The sequence below is a fragment of the Mastomys coucha genome, unplaced genomic scaffold, assembly GCF_008632895.1.
Source record: "Mastomys coucha isolate ucsf_1 unplaced genomic scaffold, UCSF_Mcou_1 pScaffold5, whole genome shotgun sequence".
NCBI classification, from domain to species: domain Eukaryota; kingdom Metazoa; phylum Chordata; class Mammalia; order Rodentia; family Muridae; genus Mastomys; species Mastomys coucha.
The window spans coordinates 114,303,082-114,314,944 of record NW_022196911.1 but is presented as its reverse complement, the minus strand read 5'-3'; the positions used below and the strand labels follow the sequence as shown (position 1 = coordinate 114,314,944).

The 11,863-nt window shown below is 51.3% G+C and overlaps 1 protein-coding gene and 2 long non-coding RNA genes across 7 annotated transcripts in view; 2 read left to right on the top strand and 1 right to left on the bottom strand.

Moving 5' to 3' along the window:
• Positions 1 to 5,087: 5,087 nt before the first annotated feature.
• Positions 5,088 to 11,863, bottom strand: part of Afmid (arylformamidase) — an 18,482-nt gene continuing 11,706 nt past the window's right edge. For 3 of the 5 annotated variants that reach the window (XM_031351939.1, XM_031351940.1, XM_031351943.1), the window contains 6 exons: positions 10,614 to 10,699; positions 10,447 to 10,519; positions 10,229 to 10,326; positions 9,612 to 9,690; positions 9,384 to 9,525; positions 8,210 to 8,848 (listed from right to left, as the gene is read on the bottom strand). In XM_031351939.1, coding sequence (XP_031207799.1) covers positions 8,561 to 8,848; positions 9,384 to 9,525; positions 9,612 to 9,690; positions 10,229 to 10,326; positions 10,447 to 10,519; positions 10,614 to 10,699 — 766 coding nt within the window. In that variant the 3' untranslated portion in view covers positions 8,210 to 8,560. Of the gene's footprint in view, positions 6,485 to 8,209; positions 8,849 to 9,383; positions 9,526 to 9,611; positions 9,691 to 10,228; positions 10,327 to 10,446; positions 10,520 to 10,613; positions 10,700 to 11,863 lie in introns of those variants that run through there. The other 2 variants (XM_031351941.1, XM_031351944.1) reach the window with 1 other exon arrangement.
• Positions 8,866 to 9,895, top strand: LOC116077421. Its single transcript, XR_004113239.1, has 3 exons — positions 8,866 to 8,923; positions 9,270 to 9,332; positions 9,755 to 9,895. It is a non-coding gene; the product is annotated as an uncharacterized LOC116077421 (long non-coding RNA).
• On the top strand, positions 9,952 to 11,609 carry LOC116077420. The gene is made up of 2 exons (XR_004113238.1): positions 9,952 to 10,289; positions 11,085 to 11,609. It is a non-coding gene; the product is annotated as an uncharacterized LOC116077420 (long non-coding RNA).

Genomic DNA, 11,863 nt, shown 5'->3' with positions numbered 1-11,863 from the left:
CACTCAGCCCGTGTACCTGCCACGTACACGGCTGCCCATGACAAAGATCTAGAGAAATAAAAGCAAAACCACTACACAAACAAAAGAAACTAATAAATAAAACCAACAGTCAAGCTCTCCTGACTTCCCGATACCCCAAGTATAACATCCAGGGTTTCCCGACAGCAGCTGCTTCCCGACGTCTCAGGTACACCATCCGAGACTTCCCAATACCCCAGGCACAACATCCAGGGCTTCCCGACATCCCAGGCACAGCATCCAGGACTTCCCCAGGCACAACATCCAGGGCTTCCCGACATCCTAGGCACAACATCCAGGGCTTCCCCAGGCACAATGTCCGGGGTTTCCGATAGCAGCTGCCCGCAGCCGCTGGGTCCAAAACCAAAACCAAAACCACAAAACACAAAACACAAAACACAAAACCACAAACGCAGCACAGCGGCACCGCACACCTCAGACACACACCACACTCATACAAACATACCTCCAAGGGGTCTTCGGGGTTCCTGGGTGTCACGTGTTTCCCGGCCAATGCACCACATGAAAGACCCCTGGGGGAGACCCCCACTCAAATCTCGGGAGGACGTACACCCAAGGAATCACGAGAGACCACATCTTGATGTAATTACAAGAGGTATATTTTCATTTCAGGACGCCCTGGGTTGGCTCCATTATCTCCTGCGTAAGATAACTGTGGTGCCAAACCAGGGCGTCCTAAAATTAAAATATACCTCTTGTAATTACATCAAGATGTGGTCTCTCGTGATTCCTTGGGTGTACGTCCTCCCGAGATTTGAGTGGGGGTCTCCCCCAGGGGACTTTCACATTCATGTGCACATGCCCCCCCACATACACAGTTAAGAATACAAACAAATATTTTTTTAAAACCCTCCCAACTGTTATTAGTGTTTGTGTATGTATGATGCATGTATATACATGTGTGTGTGCGCATGTGCATACTGTACCTCCTCTTGTGTGGAGGTCAGGAGTTTTTGAGTTTGTTCTACCCTTCCACCTTGGGATCCAAGGACAGGGTGAGGTTGGACCCACAAGTGTTTTTACCTGCCGAGCCATCTTGGCAGCCCTTTTTGGCTTTTGCGAGTCTAGCTAGGGATCCCTGAATGGCCTAAACCTCACTATGTTGAACCTGCACTCCTCCTGCCTCTGTCTAGCCAACGCTGGTATTACTGGCAAACAGGCTCCCAGCCCCTTTCTCTATACATGCGTATTTACATATAGCAGAGCGTATACCTCTATGTTGTTATTCATTTACGTTTGCTCATGCCTAGTTTAGGGTACAGCCTAGGGAGCAACTCAGGTGAGAGATATCCCAGGAATGTGTCACAAGCATGCATGGAGGTCCTATGGCCGTGAGTCACTTCCTTTGTAACTCCGGAGTGGATTCTGGTCACTATAACATTCTCATCTCCCAGATTCCAACAAGGTTTGGAATCTTTCAACTCAGTCCTCTTTCAACTCTATGTAAAGATTCAAAGAATCAGCCAGGCAGTGGTGGCACATGCCTTTAATCCCAGCACTTGAGAGGCAGAGGCAGGCAGATTTCTGAATTTAAGGCCAGCCTGGTCTACAGAGTGAGTTCTAGGACAGCCAAGGCTACACAGAGAAACCTTGTCTCAGAAAAAAAAAAAAAAAGAATCCAGAGAACACCCTCCACGTCTCCCTGGTACCATACCCTCCACTGAGGGGCACAGAGACCACCAGTGTGGGTCTTTCTACACCCCTCCACGTCTTCCTGGCACCATACCCTCCACTGAGGGGCGCAGAGACCACCAGTGTGGGTCTTTCTAGACTTCTCCTTTATAGTTATCGTTGTGTGTGATACAGAAACTCACAGGGGGTAGGACACTTCTTTAATCCCAGGGAGGCAGAGGCAAGTTGATTTCTGAAAGTTTGAGGCCATCCTGGTCTACCTATAAAGTGCTACATAGAGCCAGGGCTACACAGAGAAACTGTCTCAAGAACAAAAAATAGATAGATAGATAGATAGATAGATAGATAGATAGATAGATAGACAGACAGACACACACACACACTCACACACTCACACACCACACACACACACTCACACACTCATACACACCACACTCACACACACTCACACACACACTCACACATACACTCACCCACACACACTCACACACCACACACACACACTCACACACACACTCACACACCACACACACACACTCACACACCACACACACACACTCACACACACACTCACACACCACACACACACATTCACACACTCACACACCACACACACACACTCACACCACACACACACTCACACACTCACATACTCACACACACTCACACACACTCAGACTCTCACACACACTCACACACTCATACACACACACTCACACACACACTCTCACACACACACTCACACACTCTCACACACACACTCACATACACACTCACACACACACTCATACACCACACACACACTCGCACACCACACACACACACACACACACCACACACTCACACACACTCTCACACACACTCACACACACTCTCACACACACTCACACACACACACACACTCATACACACACACACACACTCATACACACACAGAAGCCCATGAATTTTGTGACTTCATATGACAGTATATGGTTGAACATCTCATGTATGTCACTAAAAATATTCCATGTAGTACATGTAGATTGTCCAGTGGCCTCATGGTCCATGTCACTTAGATGTTAAGGTGCTCAGTGACTTAGGATGTCACTCTAACCTGTTCCATTGAACCCACTATGAATTAAATTATCCCAAGTCAAAGATGGACTCAATAGGCCTGACCACCCCAACAGCCTGGCTTAGCCCAACCTCCCTTGAAGCCACTCAGAAAGCCAGACATGATGGGGCTGAGAGATGACGCCGCAAAGTGAAGAGTGCTCCCTGCTCTTCCAGGGCATGAGTGCGGTTCCCAGCACCCACGCCAGGCAGTTCACTATGTAGCCTAGTGAACTATGCCCCGTGCTCCATGCTTCTCCACTACAGTGGACTCCGTCTCCACAAACCAAGTGGTAAAATAGGCCCTCCTTAAGGTTCTTGGAGTTTAGTCCCAGGAATGAGAAAAGAATCCACTATAAACGCCCGATGTCAGGAGGGACCCAGCACAGCCTGAAGCACAAAGGAGAGCCTTACCCAGGGCTGGGTGCATTTCTGCATTGGGCCAGACCGACTGTGTCCCAGATAGATACCGCACCTGCCCTGGAGCACAAAGGCTACCACGAAGAAGGCCATGTTCCAACACAGCTTATTTGTAGTCACCTAGACTTAAAGGTTTTTGTTTTTTTGGGTTTGTTTTTGTTTTTTTTTCTTTGGTTTTTATCGAGACAGGGTTTCTCTGTATAGTTCTGGCTGTCCTGGAACTCACTTTGTAGACCAGGCTGGCCTCAAACTCAGAAATCCGCCTGCCTCTGCCTCCCAAGTGCTGGGATTAAAGGCATGCGCCACCACCGCCCGGCGACTTAAAGGTTTTATATGATTTATTTGTATTTGGAATCACTTTGTGCAGTGCCCCCAGAGACCAGAGGGGTCTGGTCCTCCTGGATCTGTAGTTACAGCGAGCTGCCAGATGTGGGCTCTGGTAATAGAACTCAAGTCTGCCAGAGCAAAACGTGCTCTGAACCACTGAGCCGTCTCTCCAGCCCTGATATCTGAATCTCTCTAGATTGCTGTTGTGTAGCTATCTCCTCTAGACTGAAACATTCGCTCCTGTAGGGAGTCGGGAGGCTCACAGCTCAGAACCACACGGGAGCTGCAAGGCCTAGCTCCAAGCTTACAAAATCAGTACATAAGCGCTGAAAGGCCTGGCCTGACCACACGCAGTGGCTCCAGGAACGAAGCTCTGTGAGTTCCCACCCATGCTGCGAGGGCTTCAGGGACACGGCTGCCCTGAGTCATGCTGCATGCTCCTGTCAGTAATAAACTAGGGCACTCGACTCGATGGGACCATTCCTTTGGTCTGGTGCTGGTGCCCTTTCTGGGGTGAGTAGATGCCTTGTTCTCATCCCTTCAGGAAAACTCATGTGACACAATTGATGCCTGAATAAGGACAGACAGAACCTGAAGTAGATGGGGCAGAACTGGTTGCACGGTCCCCAGTGGGTGCTAAGATGCAACAAAGACTTAGCTGGTCTGCCCAGAAAGGGAACTGGCTCACACGAAGGAGGAATGATAAGAACATTGTAGATGTTCTGCTCCGCATGAATGGTCCACTCTGCACGAGCATCCGATTTGGCAGGAAAGAGTGGGAAAGGGGAAGGCATGAAAATGTGGGCTTTCCGCTTCTTACAACTGTCAGGATGTAAGACATCATAGATGGCATTAGCTGTCAACTGCACACAAACCTAGACGCACATCCGAGCCGAGAAACTATCAGCTGAGGAACTGCATGGGAGTAGCCTGTCGCCACCGCTGTGGGACTCTTAATTACTAATTCATGTAAAAGAGTCTGGACCACCTTGGGCGGTGCCATCCCTAAGCAGGTGGGTCTGTAGAAGAAAGGCGACTGAACCTGAACAAGCAAGACCGTACACAGCCTTCCTCTCGTCGTCGTCGTCTCTGCCTAAGCTCCTGCCTCGGCTTCCTTGGATGACAGACTGAAATGCGTAGGATGAAGTGAACTTTTTCCTTCTCTCGTTACTTTGGTCGTGGTACTTGCCACAAACATAAAAGCAAACTAGACACAGAGAAACACATCGCAAATTAGAGGTGTGGTAAAGAGCCCTTTCCGGTCCCCAAACCCTCCTGCCTCTGCCTCAAGCGCTGGCATTGCTGGCATGCCCCACGCCAATTTGAGGGAAGCTTTGAAAATGAAGCAGGAGTACCCACTATAGTGAGAATTCTGGTTTCTAAAAAACCCAGTTATGGGGCTGGAGAGATGGCTCAGTAGGTAAGAGCACTGACCACTCTTCTGGAGTCCTGAGTTTTCCCAGCAACCACATGGTGGCTCAGAACCACCTGTACTGGGATCCGATGCCCTCTTCTGGTGTCTGAAGAGCGACAGTGTACTCACATACATAAAATACACAAACCCAAAAGCCCAGTTATGTGAATATGCTTTTGCTTTAATCCCAGGCATGGGATACGGGCTGCCTCAGATTGTCCACAGCAACTATGATCTGTCCCGTGCTCTGGCAGGGGCGTGACTCTGCCAGCTGAAGGTAGTTTACATTTGGAATTCTGGGGATTCTTGAGAGGGTATAAGATACCAGAGCCCCAAGAGGAGGTGGCCGCTGCGTCCCGTGCGGCTGCTTTTGCTGTTTGATGGCTTGCCAGTTGGACTTGCCCCAAGGATCTCGATGCCCCTAGTGAGCAGTGCATCTAAGGAGATCTACTTCCCTCTTTCCCATCTAACTCTCTGGACTACCCAGTGTTGGGGGGTTGGAAGGGATTAGGGTGGTAAAGAGTGGTAGCTACATGAACCTAATAAAGTAGGCAAGAAGTATGGCTACAGCCCACACCAGCTGTTTCAGAAGGACCAGTGGCTACGGGGAGTGCTGCAGGAATAGGTGTCAGATCTGGTGGTGCCTGCTACACACAGGTCCTTGTGCAGGTGACCCCTCTGGGCTGGTGCGGTTCATAGAGCAGGCACAAACATGGGCTCTTTTTATCACCATCATCATGTATGTGTGGTGTGTATGCTAAGGGACATACACAGGGCAGCCAAAGGACAATTGGAGAAGTCGCTTGTTTCCTTCCATATAGGTTCCCAGGACCAAACACAGGTTGTCGGGCTCTGTGCCAGGCACTCTGACCCGCTGAGCTATCTCTTCATCCCTTTTCTTTTTTGAGACAGGGTCTTGCTGTATAGTCCAGGCTGGTCTTGAACTCACAAGCAATCCTTCTGCCTCAGTGCTGAGATTCGGATGTACACTGCCCCTCTTTTCTTCTTTTTCCTTGTTAATACCCGGTTTCTTTGGTACAACCCAGGATCCTATGCATATTGGTCAGGCTTTCTACAAGTGAGCTACATCCCCCAGTGGTTGGTTGGTCTATCTATCTGTCATCTGTCTTCATTCCTTCTCCCTACCCCACCCTCTCTTACAGTAGGAGACAGGCAGAACTCCAGCCCTCAGCTCCAGCCTCAGCCCCAGCCAGTCCACATTGATACTGCTAACTGGCACAGAAAGCCAGCCAGAAGTGGATTTCCACTCCCTGTAAGCAAGCGGGGGTGGGGTGGGGGGGGAGGGGGGGAGGCTTGTCCAGGTGGTGGCTGTGTACATCTCCCAGTGACAATCTGCAGGCTTTTCCTGGAGCTCCATCCGGGTGGGACAAAGAATGGCAGGAGAGGAGATGGTGCTCACAGCAAGGAGACTATGGGGTGGACAGACAAACCACTGTGAGGTGGAACAGTCACCACTTTTCTGGAGCTTCTCTGAGATGCATACAGGCTGGGGATGAGGTGTCCTCACAGCTTCTGGAAGATTGTTTTCAAAATGATCTGCAGGAGGAAGAGAAGAGAGGAAAGGCCAGGCATGGATGGCGACCTGAATAAACGGTCGTAGGTGGTGGCGCACACCTTTGATCCCAACCCTTGCGAGGCAGAGGCAGGTGGATCTCTGAGTTCCAGGCCAGCCTGGTCTACATAGTGAGACCCTGTTTCAAAATAAATAGACAAACAAGTAAATAAAAGGTCTAAGCTAGTCCTATAGTCCACGGAGGCTGGGGCAGAAGGGTTACAAGTTCAAAATCTAAATGGATGGCTCAGCGGGTAAAGGTGCTGTCCCGGCTGGGTTTGTGTGTCAACTTGACACAGGCTGGAGTTATCACAGAAGGGAGCTTCAGTTGGGGAAGTGCCTCCATGAGACCCAGCTGTGGGGCATTTTCTCAATTAGTGATCAAGGGGGTAGGGCCCCTTGTGGGTGGTGCCATTCCTGGGCTGGAAGTCTTGGGTTCTATAAGAGAGCAGGCTGAGCAAGCCAGGGGAAACAAGCCAGCAAGGAACATCTCTCCACGGCCTCTGCATCAGCTCCTGCTTCCTGACCTGCTTGAGTTCCAGTCCTGACTTCTTTTGGTGATCAACAGCAATGTGGAAGTGTAAGCTGAATAAACCCTTTCCTCCCCAACTTGCATCTTGGTCATGATGTTTGTGCAGGAATAGAAACCGTGACTAAGACAGGTGCTTACCACCAAGTCTGACATGTATATACATGCATCATACATACACAAACACTAATAACAATTGGTAGGGTTTTAAAAAAATATGTTTGTATTCTTAACTGTGTGTGTGGGAGGGCATGTGCACATGAATGCAAGCGCCCACAGAGATCCAAGGTCCCAGAGTCTCCCTGGAGCTGGGGTTACAGGCAGTATGGGTGCTGGGAATTGAACTCAGGTCCTCAGGAAGAGCAGTATGTGCTCTTAACTGCGGAGCCACCTCACATCAGTCACATCGGGGCTATTTAGGAAGAGCCTGTCTCAATTTAAAAGTAGGGACCAACAGGTAGCTCAGTTGGGGAGACACCTGGCATGCAAGCAATCAATGTGCAAGCTATCAATGTGCAAGCTATCATGGAGCAAGGTATCAATGAGCTCCAGGTTTGGAGAAATGCCCTGTCTCAAAAAATAAGGAGTGTGGGTGTGGAGAGATGGCTCAGCGGTTAAGAGCACTGACTGCTCTTCCAGCACTGACAGCCTCTTCCAGAGGTCCTGAGTTCAATTCCCAGCAACCACATGGTGGCTCACAACCATCTGTAATGGGATCCGATGCCCTCTTCTGGTATGCTGATTGACAGTATACATAAAATAAATAAATCTTAAAAAAAAATGAATATCTGAAGTAGATGCCTCATGTCAACCTCAACCTCTGGCCTCCACATGTACATGTGTACATGCTCACATCCACATACACCTACACACTCACACATACGTATATAGAGTGTTCAATTTCCAGCACCTCAAAATAAAATCAAGCTGGTCAGGTACCCTTCCCTACTACCAAAGCCGGGGAAAGACAAAGATTATTGCCTGTCACATGGGAGGCAAGGATGATTTTCTATTTACCCTTTGCCCCTCTCCACCCAAGGGGTTTCTCTGTGTAGCCCTGGCTGACTCGCCTGCTTTGTAGATCAGACTGGCCTCAAACTTAGAGATCTGCCTGCCTCTGCCTCTGGAGTACTGGGACTAGGCATGGCTCACCACATCCAGCTTTATCCTTTGACTTTTAAAGAGAACTATTTATTTAGTGTTGCCCACACGCCACGGCACACATGTGGAGGTCAAAGGACAACTTACAAGAGTTGGTTCTCTCCTTCCACCACCTGGGTCCTGGGGATCAAACTCAGGTCCTCTGGCACGACAGCAAGTCCCTTTCTTTACCCAGTAAGCCACCTTGCTGGCCTCTCTGAATTGCTTATGGTATTCTCTGTGACCAAGTTGTAACAAGCCTGGTACAGTTGTACACACCTCTAATCTCAGTGCCCCAGGAGACTGAGGCAGAAGGATCACTAAAATTTGAGGGCAGCCTGATTTATATGTTAGTCCCAGTCCAGCCTGGGCTATACAGTGAGACACTGTCTCAACAACAACAATAATAATACACCCAAGCTCCATGCCCTTCTGTGGAGCTGGCGTTGGCTTTTGCATGTACACACCAACGTTTCTCTTCTGCTCTTGCCGCCTTGGCCTCGGCCATGTTAGGGCGTGGGATCCACGCTGTCCACTTAGAAAGACTGTTGGAGGCGGGAGTGGGGAGCCCCACCTGGGTGAGTACGTCATCTTCTCGGGTCAGATTCTCTATGATGTCAAAGTGATCCACACCACGCAGCTGCTGGAAAGAGGCCTTCCATCCCACGCGGCAAAGTGTCTGGATAGAAATGAGGGGGCGGGGCGTAAGACTGCGGAGGAGGAGATGGCTCTCTCAGGGTCCCGTGCACAGCAGGTTTATTTGAAGGGGGTCTGAATGTGTCCATTTATTACAGCCCTGGGGGTTGCACCAGGACCTTGTTTATGCTTACCAAGCCCATTACCATCGAGTTACACCCTAACCTTTCTTTTCTTTAAATTTTAGAACAGGGTCTTACTAAGTTGCTTAGGCAACCTTGGGCTCTTTTTTTTTTTTTTTTTTTTTTTTTTTTTTTTGAGACAGGGTTTCTCTGTGTAGCCCTGGCTGTCCTGGAACTCACTCTGTAGAACAGGCTGGCCTCGAACTCAGAAACCCGCCTGCCTCTGCCTCCCAAGTGCTGGGATGAAAGGTGTGCCCAGCCAGCCTTGAGCTCTCTTTACAGCGCACCCCGACCACATGTGTGCGCCACCACGTCCATCTCGTTTGGGCAGAATAAGGAGGGAAGGTGAGATCACGTGATGCCGACCCCGGGGCCGTAGCTGGCTGTTAGCAGTACCTCACAGAACTCCTTGGACTGGCGGTGGAACTCTGGCGAGTCATGCTGACCCACAAGCACCAGCACAGGACAGGCTGGAGCCACAGGCCGTGCTGGAGCCACTTCCAGCTGTCGCTGTGGACTGTTCCTCTGAGCATCTTCCCTGGGATGGGACAGTGGAGGGGTCAGGACAGAGGGGAGACAGGCCTCTGGTAGGTGCTGGAGAGCGAGGAAGGGCAGACAACTCACAGGGTCATGTGCAGAGGGTCATTCTGGGAGGTAGATATGAGGGGCTCCAGGTCATAGATCCCACTCACCAGGAGAAAGCCTGTCAAGGCAAGGAGCTCAGGCCAGGGGCCAGGCCTGGTAAGATGGACCCGCCCATCCTCCAGGCTCGGTAAGATGGACCCGCCCACCCTCCAGGCCCGGTAAGATGGACCCGCCCACCCTCCAGGCCCGGTAAGATGGACCCGCCCACCCTCCAGGCCCGGTAAGATGGACCCGCCCACCCTCCAGGCCCGGTAAGATGGACCCGTCCACCCTCCAGGCCCGGTAAGATGGGCCCGCCCACCCTCCAGGCCTAGTAAGATGGACCCGCCCACCCTCCAGGCCTAGTAAGATGGACCCGCCCACCCTCCAGGCCTAGTAAGATGGACCCGTCCACCCTCCAGGCCAGAGGAGAAGACAAGGATTGTGGGCAGAGGGCAAAGAAGGATCTCCACGCAAGCCGTCAGCCTTCCAATGTCTGCTCCACCCTCCCACCGCTGCAGAGAGGTTTGAGCTGCCCCGCCATACCCACAGAGACCTTACAGGTTGGATGCCAGCCTGGGCTACCTGACATTCTGTTTTGACAAATAGTAAGAAACCTTGGAGGTTGGGTGTGACCCCATGCTTGGTCCAGCTGGCCAGGAGCACCATGGCGGCCAGGTGAGCTCCTGCAGAGTGTCCACAGAGGTAGACTCCCCTGGGTGAGACAGGGACCAGATTACAGCTACTTCCCTAAGGCAGCAGAAGTCCCGGTCTGCATCAGGCTCCACAGACCACCCCTCCCATGGTCCACTAAGAGCATCTGTGAGACACCTACTTATTGCTTGGATAGCGCCTCTGTAGGAACACAACACTGTGGGTCACCTGGTCCACCATCTGGTCCAGTGTGCCTGAACAGAGCAAAATGCTGGGTCAGGATCCACCAGGGGGGTTCTATCCACACAAAGCTCTGGCCCCCAAATCTTCAGGGGCCACCCTTATTACCTTTGGGTGCAATGTCATAAGCCACCACCACCACTGCGATGCCCTGTGCCGTCAGTGGGTTTACCATGAAGGCGGACTCATCTTTACTGTGGAAAGACAAAAGCGGGCGGGGGAGGGGGGGACTCGAGGGCTGGCCCGTGGGTGAAGATCGCTGGCTGCTCTTCCAGAGCACAAAGGCTCAACCCTCAGCTCCCACGTGGAAGCTCATGAACATCTGGAACTCTAGTTGCTCTTCTAGCTCTGTAGGTGCGTGCACAGGCAGCTTGCTTCTGCTTCTGCACTTTCTCGAAGAAGTTACCCTCCCCCCAACCCCAGGCTCTGTCCCACAGCGAGAGCGGTAGGGTATGGTAGGGTTCCCACAGCGAGGGTATGGTAGGGTTCCCACAGCGAGGGTATGGTAGGGTACTGGCAGCTTGCCTCTGTACTTTCCCACAGAAGTTCTGCTTTCCCTAACCCTGATCCCTCCTGCAGGAATCGCAGGGCTTCCTCTCCCTCCCTGGCCTCTCCAGAGATCTCAAGGAGCCACAGGTGCCAGCCTGAGTGAGCCTGAGGGAGCCAGATGGCAGCCTCCCCTCTTTGTGTCTCCGTGGCTAACACTCTTCCTGATAACCGACTGGGCACTTCCCAGGTGCAGCTGGTGCCTGTTCTTGGAAAAAGGAGATTAGGGTCCCATGTTTGAACCATAGAGGGGAGGTAACCAGAGGTCACAGACAGTTATGGTCATAAAACTAGTTCCTGATAGCCCCATAAAGATAATCCTTAGGTCTGAAGAATCCCCTCTCAGCCTTGCAATTCTGCCTTACTAAACGGTATCATATTTAAATTATGACTTGCCTCACCCGCCTCTCCCCATCACCCTGAGCATTCCAAGAATCTCTTAACTATGCTGTGTCTAAGTGCCAAGCCTTCCAAGCCTGTGGTTGCGCTATTGTCCTGCGCTGTGGGGAGCTTTGCAATCCGAGCCTGACTCGAAAATAAAAAGACTCTTATGCCTGATTGCATTGAACTCTGCAGTTCTTGAACTCTCCTGTGCTTCCCGCAGACTCGGGGCATAACACAGGCACCAGGTGGCTCCAGGCAGGCTCATGGTGCCAGACATACATGCCGGCAAACACTGGTACACATAAAATGATGATGGTGGTGGTGGTGATGATGGTGGTGGTGATGATGGTGGTGGTGGTGATGGTGATGATGGTGGTGATGATGGTGGTGGTGATGATGATGGTGGTGGTGATGATGATGGTGGTGGT